The following is a 19,450-nucleotide window of genomic DNA, read 5'->3' as shown; positions in this document are numbered from 1 at the left end:
TTTTTTATATTCTTTCCCTGGCCTTGATTTCTGCTGGAGCGTCTCTCAAAAGGGATCCAGTCCTTTCTAGATCCATTCTGGCTCCAATTAAAGCTCATATCAGGCCTTGGTCACTAGTCGTTTTTTAGACTAGCTGGTTTTACTACTAACATAAATTCGCTGTCATGAGGGGTCCTTCCCCGTGTGCCTCAGTTTTAAGCTGCTTTTCCAAATTATTTCATCCAATCCTCATTTCCAATGGAGGAAAGTTCAAGGGAAACTTTCAACCTGCTTGTTCCCCCTTCAGTATGTATCACGGATAGATCTATTAACAGAAAAACATAAGAAGTTCCTGGGTTTGAGGTTAGTTCCCTCAGAGAGTTGAATAGAGGTGGGTAGGGCAATAGATGACTCCCCTGCAAACTGAAGCTTTTATCCCAACCACTCATAGTCCAATCTGTACTAAGGACAAATAATTGAGGGGGATATTTGGGCCACACCTGGAGATTCTCAGGGGTTTCTCCTGGCTATGTGCTCAGAAATCACTCCTGGCTTGGGGGATCATAAGGGATGCAGGGGAATTGAACCGGAGTCTGTCCTGTGTTGACCTTACCACTTGCACCACTGCACGGGCTCCTAAGGACAAATAATTTTAAAGATCAACTACCCAGAGGGTAAGTAAGTATAGTCATGATAGGCAACTTAATCCTCCTATAAATTTAAAACATGAACCATCATATAAATTTAAAAAATTTAGAGTTGGAGTTGAGGATATCATTCAGCTGAAAAAGAGGTGCACACCTTGCATATGCAAGGACCTAAGTCTAATTACACACACACACACACACACACACACACACACACACACACACATCTGGTGGCTTCTCCCGCACTCAGCACCACCACTCCCCGCCAAAAAAAAAAAAAAAAAGTATTTTTTGAAATTTCTACCCATGAGTAACAAAAGACAGGTTGGAATGCAAATGCTGTTTAAATCATCAGATACACTTTATTATAATGCCATTGCTTCAAATTAAGCGAATATAATAGAGTAATAGGTACCAATGACTTTTGATGAACACGTAAGAAATAAAGCACCTTAAAAGAATGATATCATCTGTCTTCTAGATGCTCAAAACACTTGGAGGGAACTCAGTCCCAAATGTACCAGGAGGATGGAAGTTGTTCCTCGCTGGCATAATATCATAGAAACATCTAATATGTAAAAATGTCTACTACAGACCAGAGAGATACTACAGCAGGTAGGGCTATTGCATTGAACGCAGCCAGTAAGGGCTCAATACCTGGAATTCCATATGGTCTCCCAAGGATGTCAGGAATGATTCCTGGTTTCAGAGCCAGGAGTAAGCCCTGAACATGGCCAGATGTGTCCCCAAAACCCCAAAAAATAAGTCTTTGTATGAAGCAGTTATATCTATAGTGTATCTATAGTAAGTATTTTTACGCTACATATTTCTGCTATATGTATGCCTTTGGACCATGCATTAGTGCCCTACCCATCCGTATCTTGTGTGTTGGCATTATACACTATGTACTTGCAACCTCTGAGTTTATGCTTTCTGTAATGCCTACATTATGTATTTGTGCCCTATGTACACGTACCTTGTAGTAAACACAATACATTCTTTCTGCATTTTATGTGTGCTTCATGGTGCATCGTAACCTTACGCCTGTATACTTATGTCTCTCTTGCATCATTTCTTTGCACCTTCATATCTTCCTATCACATAGAAAATTAAGTACCTGCACCAAAATGCATTTCTACCATGTAGATGTGTAACCTGAATTATACCATGTGATATGCCTTATAGAGAGATACCGATCTATGTTCAAGCAACATATATGTATATCTGTATGCATTCATGCATGTCTTCACTTATGCACCTGTACCCTATGTGTAAAAATCTTATTTACTTGTGCCTGATCTGTGCATTATGTATTGTGTCTGTTCACATTATGCCTTTGTTGTTCTGTACACACACCTATGTGTGTGCCTCAACTATCCATATCCATGTCCATGTACTGTACATACATACACACATTGTATGTTTTGGGATAATACACCTTTGTGACATGTACTCTTATTGTGCATCTTGTGCATGTGCAGCTGTAGGCATCGTATGTAGGATGTCTCTGAAACAGATATGACTGTGCCTTACCTGCAGTACACACCATTCACCCTCAGGCTCCAACACAATGGGAGCAGATGTAAAATTTGCTTCTCTAATAACCCGGACACACAGATTGGAAAAAAAAATGGGACGTAAAAAAATTCCAAAAGTTCACAGAAGCAGGATTTTCAGAATTTTGTCTTTTTGAGTTAGCAAAAAGAAAAGGTCTTCATCTCACTTCCAGTAATACTCAGCAAGGACTCTCACACTTCTTCCAGAGTCCCTGCAGCTGCTTGGATGGCAAAGGCTGCAACAGAAATGTGTTTCTTTACTTCTTTCCATGATGAATGAGGATCTTCTTTATTTTCTATATCAAACATAGCATCATAAATCCCAGGAAATGATTCTCCAGCATATTTGTTGTGGCTACTCGGTGCAAAGATGATGTGTCTAACAAGAAGAGTCAGGATGAGATAGAGTGTGTATAGATATAGATATAGATATATCAGTATATATTTTTATACTTTATATATCTTTTTATATAGTATATATCTACATACATGTTATATATCTTGCATACCTCTATATAAAACTTATATAGTTCTCTCAATTTGTATGCTTTCTCTTGACTTTTTAACAAAAAGATGACTCCTATAGTCATCTACAGAATTCTTCATGCAATAGCAAAAGGTTAAACAAAGAGATGGCAATGCACGTTTGCTTATATCCCAAGAAACACGTCATGAGTACATGTCATTGGAAGCTACAAGTCGTTGTTTCTTCTCAGTTGTGTCCAATACATGACATTGCTGTGGACATCCTTTATGAAAGTATGTACTGAGAAGAAAATATTTTAAGAAATTCTGTATTCCAGGGGCCAGAGTGATAGCACAGTGGTAGGGTATTTGCCTTGCATGCTGCCGTCCTGGGACTGATCCAGGTTCAATTCCCGTTATCCCATATGGTCCCCCAAGCCTGTCAGGAGTGATTTCTAAATACAGCCAGGAGTAACCCCTGAGCGCCACTGGGTGTTGCTAAAGGAAGGAAGGAAGGAAGGAAGGAAGGAAGGAAGGAAGGAAGGAAGGAAGGAAGGAAGGAAGGAAGGAAGGAAGGAAGGAAGGAAGGAAGGAAGGAAGGAAGGAAGGAAGGGGGAGGGAGGGAGGGAGGGAGGGAGGGAGGGGGAGAGGGAGGGAGGGAGGGGGAGAGGAGGGAGGGAGGGGGAGAGAGAGAGAGAAGAAGAAAGAAAGAAAGAAAGAAAGAAAGAAAGAAAGAAAGAAAGAAAGAAAGAAAGAAAGAAAGAAAGAAAGAAAGAAAGAAAGAAAGAAAGAAAGAAAGAAAGGAGGGAGGGAGGGAGGGAGGGAGGGAGGGAGGGAGGGGGGGAGGGAGGGAGGGAGGGAGGAAGGAAGGAAGGAAGGAAGGAAGGAAGGAAGGAAGGAAGGAAGGAAGGAAGGAAGGAAGGAAGGAAGGAAGGAAGGAAGGAAGGAAGGAAGGAAGGAAGGAAGGAAGGAAGGAGGGAGGGAGGGAGAGAGAGAGAGAAGAAAGAAGAAAGAAAGAAAGAAAGAAAGAAAGAAAGAAAGAAAGAAAGAAAGAAAGAAAGAAAGAAAGAAAGAAAGAAAGAAAGAAAGAAAGAAAGAAAGAAGGGAGGGAGGGAGGGAGGGAGGGAGGGAGGGAGGGAGAGAGAGAGAAAGAGAGAAAGAGAGAAAGAGAGAAAGAGAAGAAAGAGAAGAAAGAGAAGAAAGAAAGAAAGAAAGAAAGAAAGAAAGAAAGAAAGAAAGAAAGAAAGAAAGAAAGAAAGAAAGAAAGAAAGAAAGAAAGAAAGAAGGGAGGGAGGGAGGGAGGGAGGGAGGGAGGGAGGGAGGGAGGGAGGGAGGGAGGGAGGGAGGGAGGAAGGAAGGAAGGAAGGAAGGAAGGAAGGAAGGAAGGAAGGAAGGAAGGAAGGAAGGAAGAGAAATTCTTTATTCCTAAATACCACAACCATAAAAAAGTAAGAAAAATGAAGAATGCAAGCTATTCTACAGAAGTAAAATATTTATATATAGGTTGTCCACAAATAACTTTATAATATAGAAAGAAAATTGTGCAATTTCCTAGTGGTTCAGGACATCGTGCTAGACTGTCTCTTGTTAAGTTGGTGGAATCCTGCCTTCCTAAATGGAATATACTGTATTAAACAAAGGTATGAATTAGGAATAATGACCCAAATCTAGAATTCTTGAAGATGAAAACCTATTATACAAAATGGAACTCTAGACATTATTATAAAGGAGAAATAGTTGAGCTTTTTTATTTCTATACAGTAGAGTCTACTGTTCTTAACTGTAGCCTATACTATACTAAAGTATCCTAAACTATACTAAAGTAGCCTCAGATGAGTCTTACTACAATCATTCCTTCACAGCCTCATTCCAAAATCTCAGTGTACAAGAGATTGTAGACACTGTTGGCATGGGTGTGAAGAAAAGGAACCCTCATTCACTACTATTGGGAATAACAACTGGCCACACGGTTTGGAAAACAATGTGGACATTCTTCAAAACTCGGCTTTCCTAGACCTGGCAATGACACTCCCTATGAATGAATATATTCCTAAGAGGCCAAGGTACAATTCAGAAAGCTTTCTGTACTCCTATGTTCATTCAGCACTAATCATAATAGCCAAAATCTGGAAACAACCCCAGTGCCTGAGAACGAATGACTAGATAAAGAACCATGGTACATCTACACAATGGAATGATAGTTGGCCTTAGGAGAAGGAAGCTGTGAAATCTGATGCTATATAGATGGCACTGGAGAGTATCATGCAGAGTGCAGTGACTCAAGAGAGGGACAGATCCTGAATTTTGAAACAGGGAAATGTCTTTATGAAGACATCTTTCCTGAAATAAATCGTTTTTTGTGGGTAGAGGGGCAGAGCCACACCCAGCAATTCTCAGAGCTTGCTCTTTAAAAAAAAAAAAAGTTATTGATTGATTAATTGGTTGGTTGTTGGGTCACACCCAGAAGTGCTCGGGGTTACTCCTGGCTCTGCACTCAGAAATTGCCCCTAGCAGGCTGAGGGACCCTATGGGATGCCAGGAATCGAACCAGGTCCCTCCTGGGTCAACCACATGCAAGGCAAATGCCCTACCATTGTGCTATATCTCTGCCTCCAGAGCTTACTCTTAGCTCTGTGCTCAGGTATCATTTCTTCAGGCTCAGGGGAATATATGGGGTGTTATAGATTAAACTCAGGTGGGCCACATGCAAAGTAAGCATCCAACACACTTGACACTCATTCAGTTTTATAGGGTATTTTTAGGACCAATTTCCACTTATATGGGCAAAAAGTAGTGAGTAGTGTGACATTCATTTTTCTACTATTACATATTCTGTTAGGTCTAATCACATCTCTATTCCTTTCTCTCTGTATTCACCTTCCATGCTCCTAATTGTCAGTCATTAAAGCAAATTTCACTGGAACATCTGCTGCCTCCTTACCTGTAGAACCGCCTTCCTGGTAAACCAAGTGGGTCAATGAATGCTCGTTCCAGCAACATCAGTTGGTCGTTCATGATTCTCACTGCAATGGGACTTTCAAGCACAAAATGAACCATCAGAATCCTGACCAAGGAACCAGAGTCTATGCTCATATTCAACAGGAATGAGGAATGGGAAAGTAAGCATCTATAACTAATAGGATATTAATACTAAAAGGATTACGTGCTTCCATGGGAAGCCCACATAACAAAGATTTATAATGATAGACATGCATCAGAAAATGGCTTAATAACAATACAGACATGTATTGTTAAAAAAAAACTGACATGTATAAAGGCTCCACATGCTGTGATTCCACCCCGGGGAAATGGGTCTGGAACAGGGTTTGCTGCTGGGAATAATCCAAACCCATCTGAGGGATGAAACAGCTGCCTGCCAGAACTGCAGTTTTATTGAGTACAGAGACCACACCCGGGCTGGGGAGTAAGACAAGAGGCCTATTCTGAGCCAGTCCTGCCCAGGCATGCTTGAGCCATGTGAAACAAGAAAACAGGAAAATCTCTGTTTGGGGTGAAACAACGTTATAAACAAACAGATACAAAGAAACCTGGAATGATCTTTGTTTTGGATGAAACCAAGTTGTAAATTGTGAACCAACAGGCATGAAGAAAGCTTGCATTTCTTAGAAGAAAACCCAGTTCCCCAATAAAGGAAAATGTTCTGTCACATTTTCCTCGAGAAGCTATTTGGTTGGACTGAGGATGAAAAGGCAGAAAATGCTACCTTATAAAGATGGAGAAGGCACAAGATCTATAGCATGCAGTGGCACCCATGAGCAGAAACATTTGTGCATTATGAGGCAGCCAGCCTCTGGGTCCTTGGTAAGTTCTCTGGATGCTCTTACAAGCCCAAGGGGAGAAGAATCTCTGAAAAATGACTGGCCCAGAGCCAGTGATATGGCTTAGCAGTCAAGCTAAGCTTTCTGCCGAAGTGGAGACTGGAAACACATGGACTTACAGACTGAAAAGAAAGACAGGAAGGAATGGGGACTGGGAGACAGTACAGTGGAGTGAGTGCTTCCTTTGCATGCAACTAATCCCCAGCATCCATAGGATCTCCCGACCTCACCAGAAATGATTCCTGAGAAGAGCAGGGTGTAACCCCTGAGCACCACAAGGTGTGGCTCAAAAAAATAAAGTTAAAATAAGGCCCCAGAAGGTAAGGAAAAGAATAGAATGGAGGGGAGAAAAATAGATGTGAAATAACAGGAGCAAGGGGTCAAGGTGATTCTGGTACATTGGTGGTACAAGAAAGGATAGAAAGAACTAAATATCCTAACCACAGAGTCAACAACAATGAAATTATGAAACCCAAACTTTAACAACCAAACTTTACAAGGTGCCTGTTATGATGACAGATTGGAGGATGGGTAGCTATGGAATGGACTCTGGGAACATAGGTGGAGAGAGGTTGATACAGTGGACTGATGCTGAAACATTGTATGTCTACAACTCAACTATTAATAAATTTGTAAATAACAATGCTTTAAATAAAAATTTTAAGTTAAAAAATATAAATAAGTAACAATTTAAAAAAGTTCCACCGCTGGTCCTGACCTCTCTGCTGTCTCTCACTCCATCTCAGGTTTGTCTGCTGAATGACACTGGCCACTCCTATCAACCCTCCTCTTGCCAAATCGCATGGACACTAGTGTGTCTGCATAAAGACATTTCAATTTATATCAGATATATTTCCAGGTAGATTGGACCTAGCACTTCTTTCACTTAGAAAATATACAACTAAAAACTCTGTTGAACAAACCAGTGAATTAGTTGGCAATATTTCTATCAAACTCAGATAATGTCGCATGTTTAGGAAAATAGCGTTGTTTGTTTTTTTTTTTTTTGGTTTTGTTTTTTTTTGGTTTTTGGTTTTTGGGCCACACCCAGCAGCGCTCAGGGTTTACTCCTGGCTCTGTGCTTAGAAATCGCTCCTGGCAGACATGGGAGACCATATGGGATGCCAAAATTCAAACCAACCACCTTAGCTCCTGGGTCGGCTGCTTGCAAGGCAAATGTCCTACCGCTATGCTATCTCTCTGGCCCCAGAAAATAATTTCTAAAGAAGATTATCTATAGCCATCTCTTATACAATCAATTCAATAAATCACTTTCTTAACTCCAACATTCCAACCCACCAAATGCAAAGAACAATGGAAAAACTAAGGAAGACAACTGCAATTGAGGCTATGGAGAGAAATCCTGGCAAATTTCCAAGCTCACCAAAACACTATCATAATGAGTCCTGTCTTCTGAGTCTAATACAGTACAGCATTGTGATGTGGAACTGGGGTGACCAAAAAAATAATTTATAAATGACTGCACAAGGACGCACTAGCATCCGCACGAATTGAGAAAATGAAGACTGAAGGGGAAGGAAGGAAAGATGCTGAGAAAGACCCAAAAAGACAGCCTCATTTGCGTTTGGTGGAAGGAATTAAGAAGTGAGATTCCCTATTCCCTCCCTGGCACCAACCTGGCTGGCCCCAAGGGCAGATGAACAGTGATGGCCTTGGAACACCCGGCAGTGCTCAGGGGTTACTCCTGGTTCTACACTCAGAAATCACTCCTGGCACTCTCGGGGGACCATATGGGATGCCAGGATTCGAAACACTGACCTTCTGCATGAAAGGCAAATGTCTTACCTCCATGCTATCTCTCTGGCCCCATCCTTTTTTTTTTAAATAATAAACAAGATAGGCAAACACTGGTAAGTCTTACAAGGAAAAAAGGGGAAAATGCTCAAATAAATCAGATCAGAGATGAAAGGGGAGAGATTACAACAGAACCCTAAGAAATCCAATACATCATGAGAGCTTTTTATGGACATCTGTACTCTATTAAGCTAGAGAACCTATACTAAGTGGGCAGATTTCTGGGAAAATATAATCTCCCAAAACTGAAAGAGGAGGAAATAGAAAGCCTAAACAAGACAATCACAAGTAAGGAAATTAAAACAGTAATTGAAGGGCTGGAGCACAGCAGTAGGGCATTTGCCTTGCATGCAGCTGACCCAGGACCAACCTCATTTCGATCCCTGACACCCCATATGGTCCCCCAACCCAGGAGCAATTTCTGAGTACATAGCCAGAAACCCTGACCATCACTGGGTGTGCCCAAAACCATAAACAAACAAACAAACAATAATTGAAGAAAATCACAAGAAATTTGAAACAGAAACTCCCCAATAATAAAAGTCTGGACCAGACAGGTTTATAAGTGAGTTTTATCAAGCATTCAGAAAATAATTATTATCATCGACTCTTCCAAAATATCGAAGAAATGGGAATTCTCCGTAATATCTTCTATGAAGCTAACATCACACTCATTCTCAAAACTGACAGAAGATACTACCCAGAAAGAAAACTATAGACCAATATTACTGATGAACATGGTTGCAAAAATCCTTAATAAAATCTTGGCAAACTAGGGCTGGAATGGTGGCACAGTGGTAAGGCATTTGCCTTGCATATGGTCGACCTAAGACTAACCTCGATTTGATCCCCGGCATCCCATATGGTTCCCCAAGCCAGGAGTGATTTCTGAGCGCATAGCCAGGAGTAACCCTTGAGCATCACCGATGTGGCCCCTCAAAAAATAAATAAATAAAATCTTGGAAAACCAAATCCAACAATACATCAAAAAGATTATACATCATAACCAAGTGGGTTTCATCCCAAGGATGCAAGGATGGTTCAATATACACAAATCAATCAACATCATACATCACATCAGTAAAAGGAAGGATAAAAAAAAGACATGATCATGTAGATTGATGCAGAGAAAGTATTTGGCAAAATCCAACATCCATTCACGATGAAAAACCCTCAGCAAAATAGGTGGGGAAGGAACCTTCCTCAAGATAGTAACAGCTATCTTTTAAAATCCCACAGTCAACATTATTCTTAATGAAGAAAAACTAAAATAGTCTTTATGAAGCTAACATAACCTGCTACCAAAAGCAGACAGAGATGCCACAAAAATGAGAACTATACAACAATACGAAAACAGAAGCAAAGATTCTCAACAAAATCCTAGCAAATAGGATCCAATGGCTCATCAAAAGGTCAACACCATGACCAAGTAGAGTTCATCCAGTGATGCAAAGTTAATTTAACATACACAGGTCATCATATCAACAAAAGAAAATAAAATCCATTATCACATTAATGCAAAGATATGCATTTGACAATGCAGATATGCACCTGATGCAGATAAAGTATTTGACAAGGTCCAACACCCATTCATAAAAAAAAAAAACTCTCAACAAAATCTAAATTGAAATAACTTTTCTCAATATAATCAAGATCATTTACCACAAGTCCGTGGCAAATATTATACTCAACGAAGAAAGACAAAATCCCTTTTCTCTAAGATCTGGCATAATACAAAGTTGTCCCCTCTCACCACTTCTTTTTAACATAGTACTGGAAGTACTTGCCATAGCAATTAGGGAAGAAAAAGATATCAAGGGCATCCAGAATAATCTCACTAATATGAGGTATATAAGGAAAATAAAACACAGTGTGGGGATGGTATTTAGAGACAATAAAGATGAAAATCAGGAGGACCATTCCATGGTAGGTAGCTTGCCACAAAGAACAGGACATTCACAGCATCCCTTCATTTGCAGTAGTACAAACCCCAGTGTCACAAAGAAGATAGAGGGGGAGAGCGAGCAAGTGAGAGAAAGAAAGTGAAGTAAAATGCCTGCCCTAGAGGAAGGCAGGAGAGGTGACTGCACAAGAAGAGGGTATCAGAGGGGTTGAGAGGGAAACTAGTGACAGTGGAGATGGGAAATGCACCCTGGTGAAGTTTGTTGTACATTGTATGACTGTAACTCAATCTGAACAACTTTGTCTATGAAAAAACTGTATTATGGGAGTCGGCGAGGTGGCGCTAGAGGTAAGGTGTCTGCCTCGCAAGCGCTAGCCAAGGAAGGACTGCGGTTTGATCCCCGGCGTCCCATATGGTCCCCCCAAGTCAGGGGCAATTTCTGAGCGCTTAGCCAGGAGTAACCCCTGAGCATCAAACGGGTGTGGCCCAAAAAAAACTGTATTATGAAAAAGAAGAAACATGAGCTAAAATTAGAAGGCAGCTAACTGAATGGGAGAAAATTTTTGCACTCAACACATCAGATAAAGTTTTGATATATATCTAGGATCTACAAAGTACTCACAAAAGTTAAGTCCATAAAACCTAAAGTTTCCATTAAAAATGGGGAGCAAAAATAAACAGACACTTCTCTGAGGAAGACTAACAGATGGCCAACAAACATGAAAAAATGCTTATCACTTAGCATTAGGGACATCCAAATCAAGACAACATTGAAATATCATCTTACACCAGTAAAGATGGGTCATATCAAAATACCGAGAACAATCTGTGTTGGCAGGAATGTAGTGAGAAAGGAACTCTCATCTACTGCTGGTGGGAATGCTGCCTGGTCCAACCTCTATGGAAAACAGTATGGAGGGTGCCCAGTAAACTCAGAATTGATCTTCCATATGACACCCAGTGTAAGATGACACCCAGTATGAACCCAAAACAAAGGTATTCCCCCATTTCCTCTTTCCTTTAAACCTTTCCTTTTATGTATATATTTATATATATATATATATATATATATATATATATATATATATATATATATATATATATATATATATATATATATATATATCACTCTATTCTGTCCCACCCTGGTGGATTTTGTTCTGGAAGAATAAAGAGCAGTTTCACTGTGGTGGGTTCATTGAGACCACAGGCAAAAAAGCAAACTGACTCCATGATTCTTTTCTGACATCCTGGTTTGCTAATCCTTTACTGCTACTCTGCTTCTTTAGAGCTGTCCCTCTGGGATTAAAAATATATGTGTGGGGCCGGATCTATGGCACAAGTGGTATAGCGTTTGCCTTGCATGCGCTAACCTAGGACAGACTGTGATTCGATCCCCCAGCGTCCCATATGGTCCCCCAAGCCAGGAACAATTTCTGAGCACATAGCCAGGAGTAACCCCTGAGCATCAAACGGGTGTGGACCAAAAAATAAAAAATAAAAAAACTTCAGCAATCCCTCTTTTAGGTAGCTACACCCAGAACAGAAAAACATTCATCTAAAAGTATAAATGCACACTGCTATTTATTGCAGCACTCAGTATACTAGTCATGACTTGGAATCAACCTAGATGTCCAACAGATGAGTAGATCATAAAGGTGTGGTACATATATACAATGGAATACTACATAACTGTAAGGAATGATGCAGTCATGCAATTTGCCACAACATGGGTGGAACTGGAACATACTAAGCTAAAGGAAGCAAGCCAGAAGAAGAAAGATAAATACAAAATGATATGTCTTATTGTGATATTTAGAATAACTGCATGAAAACACACAGTGGTCTAAATGGGAGTTGTCTCAAAGACCCTTGTCTCAGAGTATATCAAGGAGAAGGAAAGAAATGGAGTAGAAGAGGAGAAACACAAATATGAAAGGATGGGGGCCAAGGGCCAGCAGTCTGAAATAAATATCCAACCCAAAGGTATCAACAATGGAATCAAGAGACCCAAACTATAACAATCTAAACTTAAAATGGCCCTGTTATAATGAAGATCTTTGTAAATCACAATGGTTTCAATAAAATTAAAAAAAATTTCTTTTAAAAAAATTTTAAAGAGCATGGGCCCGGAGAGATAGCACAGCGGCGTTTGCCTTGCAAGCAGCCGATCCAGGACCAAAGGTGGTTGGTTCGAATCCTGGTGTCCCATATGGTCCTCTGTGCCTGCCAGGAGCTATTTCTGAGCAGACAGCCAGGAGAAACCCCTGAGCACCGCCGGGTGTGACCCAAAAACAAAAACAAAAAAAAAATTTTAAAGGAAGAAAAGTGATATGGACTAAATTGTGGAACAATGTATGCTGGATAACATAATACTTTGTGGGGCTGGAGTGATAGCGCAGAGGTAGGGTGTTTGCCTTGCATGTTAATGACCCAGAACAGACCTGGGTTCGATCCCTGGCACCCGATATGGTCCCCCCGAGCCTGCCTGGAGCGACTTCTGAACACAGAGCCAGGAGTAACCTCTGAGCACCGCCGGTTGTGGGCCCCCCCAAAAAAACACAAACAGACATAATACTTTGTGTTTAACTTTTTAAAGAGGGTCCACAAGCAGCAGTGAGGGTGTGGGGGAGGGACTTCTTGCAATTAGAGCCTAGAAGTTCGGGGCTTAGCTAGGCAATGTCCAGAGCCATATGACCACACTGGACCTGCTGGGCACATGTGCCTAGCACTTGAGCTATCTTCCAGGCCTCTGTGTTTACCTTTGTAATTATTGGTCAACCCAAAAGTGGGTAAATAAAATGTAGACAAATATTAAAAAGGTTTTAAGGTAATAGAAGCATTTGGAACATAGTAAAATATATTACAAATGCAATTAAGTCCAAGATACTGCCTAAAGTCAGGCATCTTAATGTGCAGACTCCAAAAAAATGCCTCCTGGGGTCTCAGAGGGACCTAGTTTAGTGTCCTCATGAGAGTCATATTTCTCAGACTTGACTATGTAGAAAAACCATCCAAACAGGCTCGTTCAAGCACTGAGGGAGTTATGGTGGCCAGTCTCCAAGCTTGCAAGTCATAATCAAAGCAGCAAAGATTCAGAGTTGAATGCTTATCGCACTGCATACAACACATACTAGAAACCAAATCGCTTTCCAAAAAAATTATCTTTAGATTTGATACTTACTCATTAACATCAACTTGCATAAGTCTTCTATGAAAATCAGAGGCAGCTTCTGAGAAGTTTTTCACAGCAGAAAACAAGGCATCTTTTTGTTTTTAATGAAAAACATAGAATAGGAAATGGTCAGCACAGCCTTCATAATTCAGTGCCTGCCCTCCCTGTTACAGAACAGAAACAAAAGTGTTCCCTCTCTGTCATTTTTCAGAAACATAGAAAATTAGAACAAAGAAGTATTGTGTAAAATAAGTAGCACTTAAAGTATGGAAATAATTGTTTTCTTATTTTGCTTTTAGGCCACATACAGGGATATACAGGGATGCTCAGGACGTGGCTCTCCACTAAGGAACTACTCCTGACAGGTTCAAGGGACAATATGGGGTGCCAGGGATAACTCCTTATCAGCCCTTTACAAAGTAAATGTCCTACCTGCTGTACTATCAATCCAGACCCAGTAAATAATTTTAAAGATGCTAGGACACAGACTTTTAAATGTCTGCCTTATCAGAAACCCAGATCTCTGTTCGTCCTTTAGTCTGTCTGGGTCACACCCAGCAATGATTAGGTAACTTCCAGTTCTGTGCTCAGGGATCACTCCTAGGGATCAAACTTGGGCTGATTGTGTGCTCTGTCTGCTGTGCTATCGTCAGAGCACCAACCCAGAATTTTTTATGCAATCAATAGGTATTTATCAGGACAACTATAAGGGAAGACACTGAACATAGACATAACAGAGCTATGTTCTTCAGATTTTGATGAGATTTTAAAAGGCTGATCTCTTTCCATATTTTTTAATACCTGTTCTCAAGTAAAGATTTTTATTACTTTGGGGGGGTTACACCCAGCAGCGCTCAAGAGTTACTCCTCGCTCTGTGCTAAGAAATCACTCAGTATTATGCTGAGTGAAATAAGTCAGAGAGAGAGAGAAAAACGCAGAATGGTCTCACTCATCTATGGGTTTTAAGAAAAATGAAAAACATTCTTACAATAATACTTTTCAGACACAAAAGAGAAAAGAGCTGGAAGTTCCAGCTCACCTCAGGAAGCTCACCACAAAGAGTGATGAGTTTAGTTAGAGAAATAACTACATTTTGAACTGTCCTAATAATGAGAATGTATGAAGGAAATGGAAAGCCTGTCTAGAGTACAGGTGGGGGTCGGGTAGGGAGGAGGGAGACTTGGGACATTGGTGATGGGAATGTTGCTCTGGTGATGGGTGGTGTTCTTTACATGACTGAAACCCAAACACAATCATGTATGTAATCAAGGTGTTTAAATAAAACTATATATATATAAAGAAAAAGCACATGGCAGAGAAAGGCCATGAGGAATAAAGTGAGTTGACTCCAGTGGAAAAAAAAAAAAAAGAAATCACTCAGGCAGGCACGGGGGACCATATGGGATGCTGGGATTCGAACCACCATCTGTCCTGGATCAGCTGCGTGCGAGGCAAATGCCTTACCACTGTGCTATCTCTCCGGCCCAATTTATTACTTTTTTTGCAGGGGCACACCCAGCGGTGCTCCAGGGGTACTCCCAGCTCTGCACTCAGGACTTCTCCTGACAGGCCCCAGGGAACATATTGGGGTGCTGGTGATCAAACTCAAGTCAGTGATGTGCAAGGCCATGCAAGTACCCTATCCATAGTACTATCTCTCCAGACCCTTAGGATTTTTATTTAAAGATAATGCAGGCAACCTGTGACCAACTGATGTCTCTAGACCAATGGTCCTCAAACTACAGCTCACAGGCCACATATTGTATTTATTCCCATTTTGTTTCTTCACTTCTAAATAAGATATATGCAGTGTGCATAGAAATTTGTTCATAATTCTTGTTTTTACTATAATCTGGCCCCCCAACAGTCTGAAGGACAGTGAACTGGCCCCCTGTTTAAAAAGTTTGAGGACCCCTGCTCTAGACTGATAATAAAAAGAAAAAGAGCAGGTCTGATCTGGTCAGGTCAAATTTTACAAAGTTTTAGATTTCTGTTATGTGTGGGGGTTTTGTTTTGTTTGTTTTATTTTGTGGCCTTGCCTGCTAATACGCAGGGCTTTCTCCTTGCTCTGTGCTCAACATCACTTCTGCCTGGCTGGGGGGCCACAGGAGATGCCGGTGATTCAACCTGGGTCAGCTGCACGCAGGCAAAACTCCACCTGCTGATCTATATCACTCAGGCCCCAAAATTTATAGTTTTAAAGGAAAATTGTTCTATTTTTCTACATATGTTTTGTTAAGATATTGATTGGCTACTTGCATTAATGCTGTGATACAAGGGATATGATTATCATCGTACTTATATAATACATGTGACATATGATATATTATTTATAATATAATAAATACTTCATAATAATAGTGCACTTATAGCTCTAGACACAGAACTTGTGAAGAGCCACATGGCTGACAAGTCAGTACAGAGAGCACTTAATTATTGCTCCTACTTTTTTAAAGCCACTTACAAATACAAAAATGCCAAGATTATGAGAGCTAAAAAAAAGCACTAATCTGTTTTCTGGTAGACAAAAGAAACAGTAAACTAACTTAGTATGTGCTCTGCAGGAGGCCCAGATTAAATCCCTGACACTGCCAGGAACAACCCCCAAAAATAGAGTTGGGAGTAGCCCCCGCTCCCCATTGATGGTTGTAACCCAAAATCCAAAAACAACCATATATTTTTTAATTTGGGGGGAATGGGGGTTACTCCTGGCTCTGTGCTCAGAAATCGCTCCTGGCAGGCTCAGGGGACCATATGGGATGCCGGAAATCCCAGGTCTGTCCCAGGTCAGCCACGTGCAAGACAAATGCCCTATGTTGTCCTATCACTCTGGCCCCTCAGATTTTCAAATACACATAGAAATCAAGATAGAATTGGGGCTGTGATGATAGTACTGCGGATAAGGTGCTTGCTTTATATGCAGCTGACTAGGGTTTGACCCCAGCTCCCCATTTAGTTCCCCAAGCTCTGCCAAGAGTGATTCCTGAGTGCAGAGCCAAAAAAAGACCTAAGCATCTCCAGGTGTGGCTCAAAAACAAACAAAATGGGGGCCGGGGAGGTGGCGCTAGAGGTAAGGTGTCTGCCTTACAAGCGCTAGCCAAGGAACGGACCGCGGTTCGATCCCCCGGCGTCCCATATGGTCCCCCCAAGCCAGGGGCGATTTCTGAGCACATAGCCAGGAGTAACCCCTGAGTGTCAAACGGGTGTGGCCCAAAAACAAAAAAACAAAACAAAAAAAAAAACAAAATGAAGATAGATAAGAATTGAAATGTTATTGCTGGGATCTGGTAACATTTGGCACAAGAGTAGTCAACTATGTGCAAGGCATACCTCACACAGCTGTACTCTATCTCCTGCCTCCCTAAAGTCTCTTTAATAAGTGCTTTTAAATGTACATATTTAACTATCATTTTCATTTTTAGCAACACCAACTAGTGCCTAGAGCTGCTTCTAGCTCTGTACTCAGGGATGACTCCCAGCAGTGCTTAGGGAAATCAGGTGGTATCCAAGAGAGGACTTAGGTCTCCTATCAAGTTCTTTTTTTTTTTTTTTTTGCCTATCAAGTTCTTAATAGTGCTTTAAAGTGTTTTCCTAGATGTCATAATTAGTTATTTAGGCAGGAATAAATTCTGGAATGAAGCAGTAGGAATGACGGTAGAATGAAGGTAGGCAATTATATCAGAAAGTTTTAAGGATTTTAAAATATCTATCCAGACTGTTCTTACCAAATGTTACTCCATGGTCTCTCAATTGTTGTTCATGCTTCTTGGATAAATTGCTGATACTCGTAGCATAGCTTTTCAAAGCTTTTGCATAGTCTTGAATATTGAAAGGAATGATTTGAGAGTCTGCGAGCTCATAAACCAATGCTCCTCGTAACTGAGCAACAGAAAGCTGCTTTCTAAATGTGGGGTCATAAAATTTCTCTACCAATTCAAACGTCTCATAGATTGTATGATAGACCGGGTAGCTGCTGTAACGATCTGTTTTCTAAAAAAGAGGGGAAGGGCGAGTATAGACAAACATTCAAATTGCATTATTTAAGTATACTTTATGTAACCCCAAATATACTGTAAAAAAAAAAAAGTAAAAGGAAACCACGAACACTGAGTATTATCACAATGAAGCCAATAAAATGGTAAAATTTGGCTAAAACACCAAATGTTCACTGACTTAAAAAAACTGGGGGGGGGGGGGCAGAGAGATAGCACAGCAGCGTTTGCCTTGCAAGCAGCCGATCCAGGACCAAAGGTGGTCGGTTCGAATCCCAGTGTCCCATATGGTCCCCCGTGCCTGCCAGGTGCTATTTCTGAACAGATAGCCAGGAGTAACCCCTGAGCACTGCCGGGTGTGGCCCAAAAAAAAAAAAACTGGGGGGAGGGGCCAGAGAGATAGTATGGAGGTAAGGCGTTTGCCTTTCATGCAGAAGGTCGGTGGTTCAAATCCAGGCATCTCATGTGGTCCCTGTGCCTGCCATGGGGCGATTTCTGAGCATAGAGGCAGGAGTAACCCCTGAGCGCTGCCAGCTGTGACTCAAAAAAACAAAAAACAAACAAAAAAAAAACTGGGGCGGGGGGCATACCAATGGAACTTAGGGGTTGCTCCTGACTGTGCTCATGAATGTATAAATAATATACAATGTACACTATACACAAACACTCATACACACACTCACATATACATGGTTTTTATTCTTTGGGCCTCCCACACAATGCCAATGCTGCGGGGACCAAGTCACTCCTAGTAGCATCAGGCCAATGAGGCTCTGCTGCTCTTTGCTGGGCCGGAGAATGTGCAAAGTTGCTTGGGCTTGGTGTGGATCACCAAGGCCATAGTCAGTAGTGCTTGGATGAGGAGATATGTGGTAGCAGGGTAGACGCATGAATCCCTGACCATTGAGCTATTGCTTCAACCCCTTCGTAGAAATGTTTTTTTACTCTTTAGGTCTTCTCAAATATCCTCATATCACCAAATGTCCTAATGTTAGCTTTCCGTTGTTTGCTACTTTGCTACAGGTATTATTATCGCTGCTTTACATATCACTCCAAGGCTACCCTCGCTAGTCTCTCTTCTATCTAATTCTATGATTTTCATTATTTTGGACATCAGAAACAAGTTCTTCAAACTAAGAATGACACGAAACTGAGGAATTCTTGCAAGTGGTAAAGTACTGCTATCATGTTTCAATTTAAATAAGTCTCTGCAGAAACTGATACCTGAATTCTAGATTGTTCTAGATTGCTAGATTGCCCACTTCTTTGTGAATTGTGTTCTGTAGAGTTGATCTGTAAGGGCTATGTAGCCTATTCAGTTATTAGTTAGCATTGAAAACTGGCAAATCTGAGTTCACTGATGTCATTTTGTTTGATTCATAACATAATTTGCACATACTCTGAGTTGACATATCCAAAATCTTGCATATCACTTAAGAGACAATGTTGCAAACTAGTCACTGTAGAACAGAAAGATGAATCAAGTCAAAAAGAAAAACCAGGTCAGAGCAATAGTACAGCAGGTAAGGCACTTACTTGCCTTGCATGCAGCCAACTCAGGTTCAATCCCCAAGAACTCTAGATGATCTACCAAGCCCACCAAGAGTGATCCCTGCGTTCAAAGCCAGGAGTGAACCATGGGCATTGCTGGGTGTGGCAAAAAAATAAAAAGATAAGAAAAGCAATCTCCAGTCAGACCCGAAGCCCCAGACTAGGAGGCCAGCAGGAATGGGTTGTGAAGACAGGCTGCAGACCAAGTAACTTGGTCTCATAGTCTCCCTGACTATCAAAAGACTGACACCAGAATCTACAGATGCAGAAGAGCTTTCAACAACCCACACCAGACAGTCTGAGAACTACTTGGTGTTTTTTGTTTGTTTGTTTGGGGGTGGGTTGTTTTGGGGTTTGTTTGCTTCATCTCAATTTTTGTTTTGCCAGTATAATGTAGCAAGTCTGAAGGCTCTTTCCTTTTTCTTTTTTTTTTAAATATCTTTATTTAAGCACCATGGTTACAAATATGTTTGTAGTTGGGTTTCAGGCAGTGCCAACATTTCCACCACCAATGTCCCCCTACCTCC

General features: G+C 41.0%; 1 protein-coding gene across 1 annotated transcript in view; it reads right to left on the bottom strand.

The window, feature by feature from the left end:
- Positions 1-2,374: 2,374 nt before the first annotated feature.
- NAALAD2 (N-acetylated alpha-linked acidic dipeptidase 2) overlaps positions 2,375-19,450 on the bottom strand; it is a 55,717-nt gene continuing 38,641 nt past the window's right edge. The window contains exons 16-19 of the mRNA XM_049765872.1: positions 17,106-17,370; positions 13,389-13,470; positions 5,589-5,681; positions 2,375-2,561 (exon numbers count right to left, since the gene is read on the bottom strand). Coding sequence (XP_049621829.1) covers positions 2,375-2,561; positions 5,589-5,681; positions 13,389-13,470; positions 17,106-17,370 — 627 coding nt within the window. The remainder of the gene's footprint in view (positions 2,562-5,588; positions 5,682-13,388; positions 13,471-17,105; positions 17,371-19,450) is intronic.

Source organism: Suncus etruscus, chromosome 19, assembly GCF_024139225.1.
Source record: "Suncus etruscus isolate mSunEtr1 chromosome 19, mSunEtr1.pri.cur, whole genome shotgun sequence".
Classification (NCBI taxonomy): domain Eukaryota; kingdom Metazoa; phylum Chordata; class Mammalia; order Eulipotyphla; family Soricidae; genus Suncus; species Suncus etruscus.
This window is presented reverse-complemented; position numbering and strand designations above follow the sequence as displayed.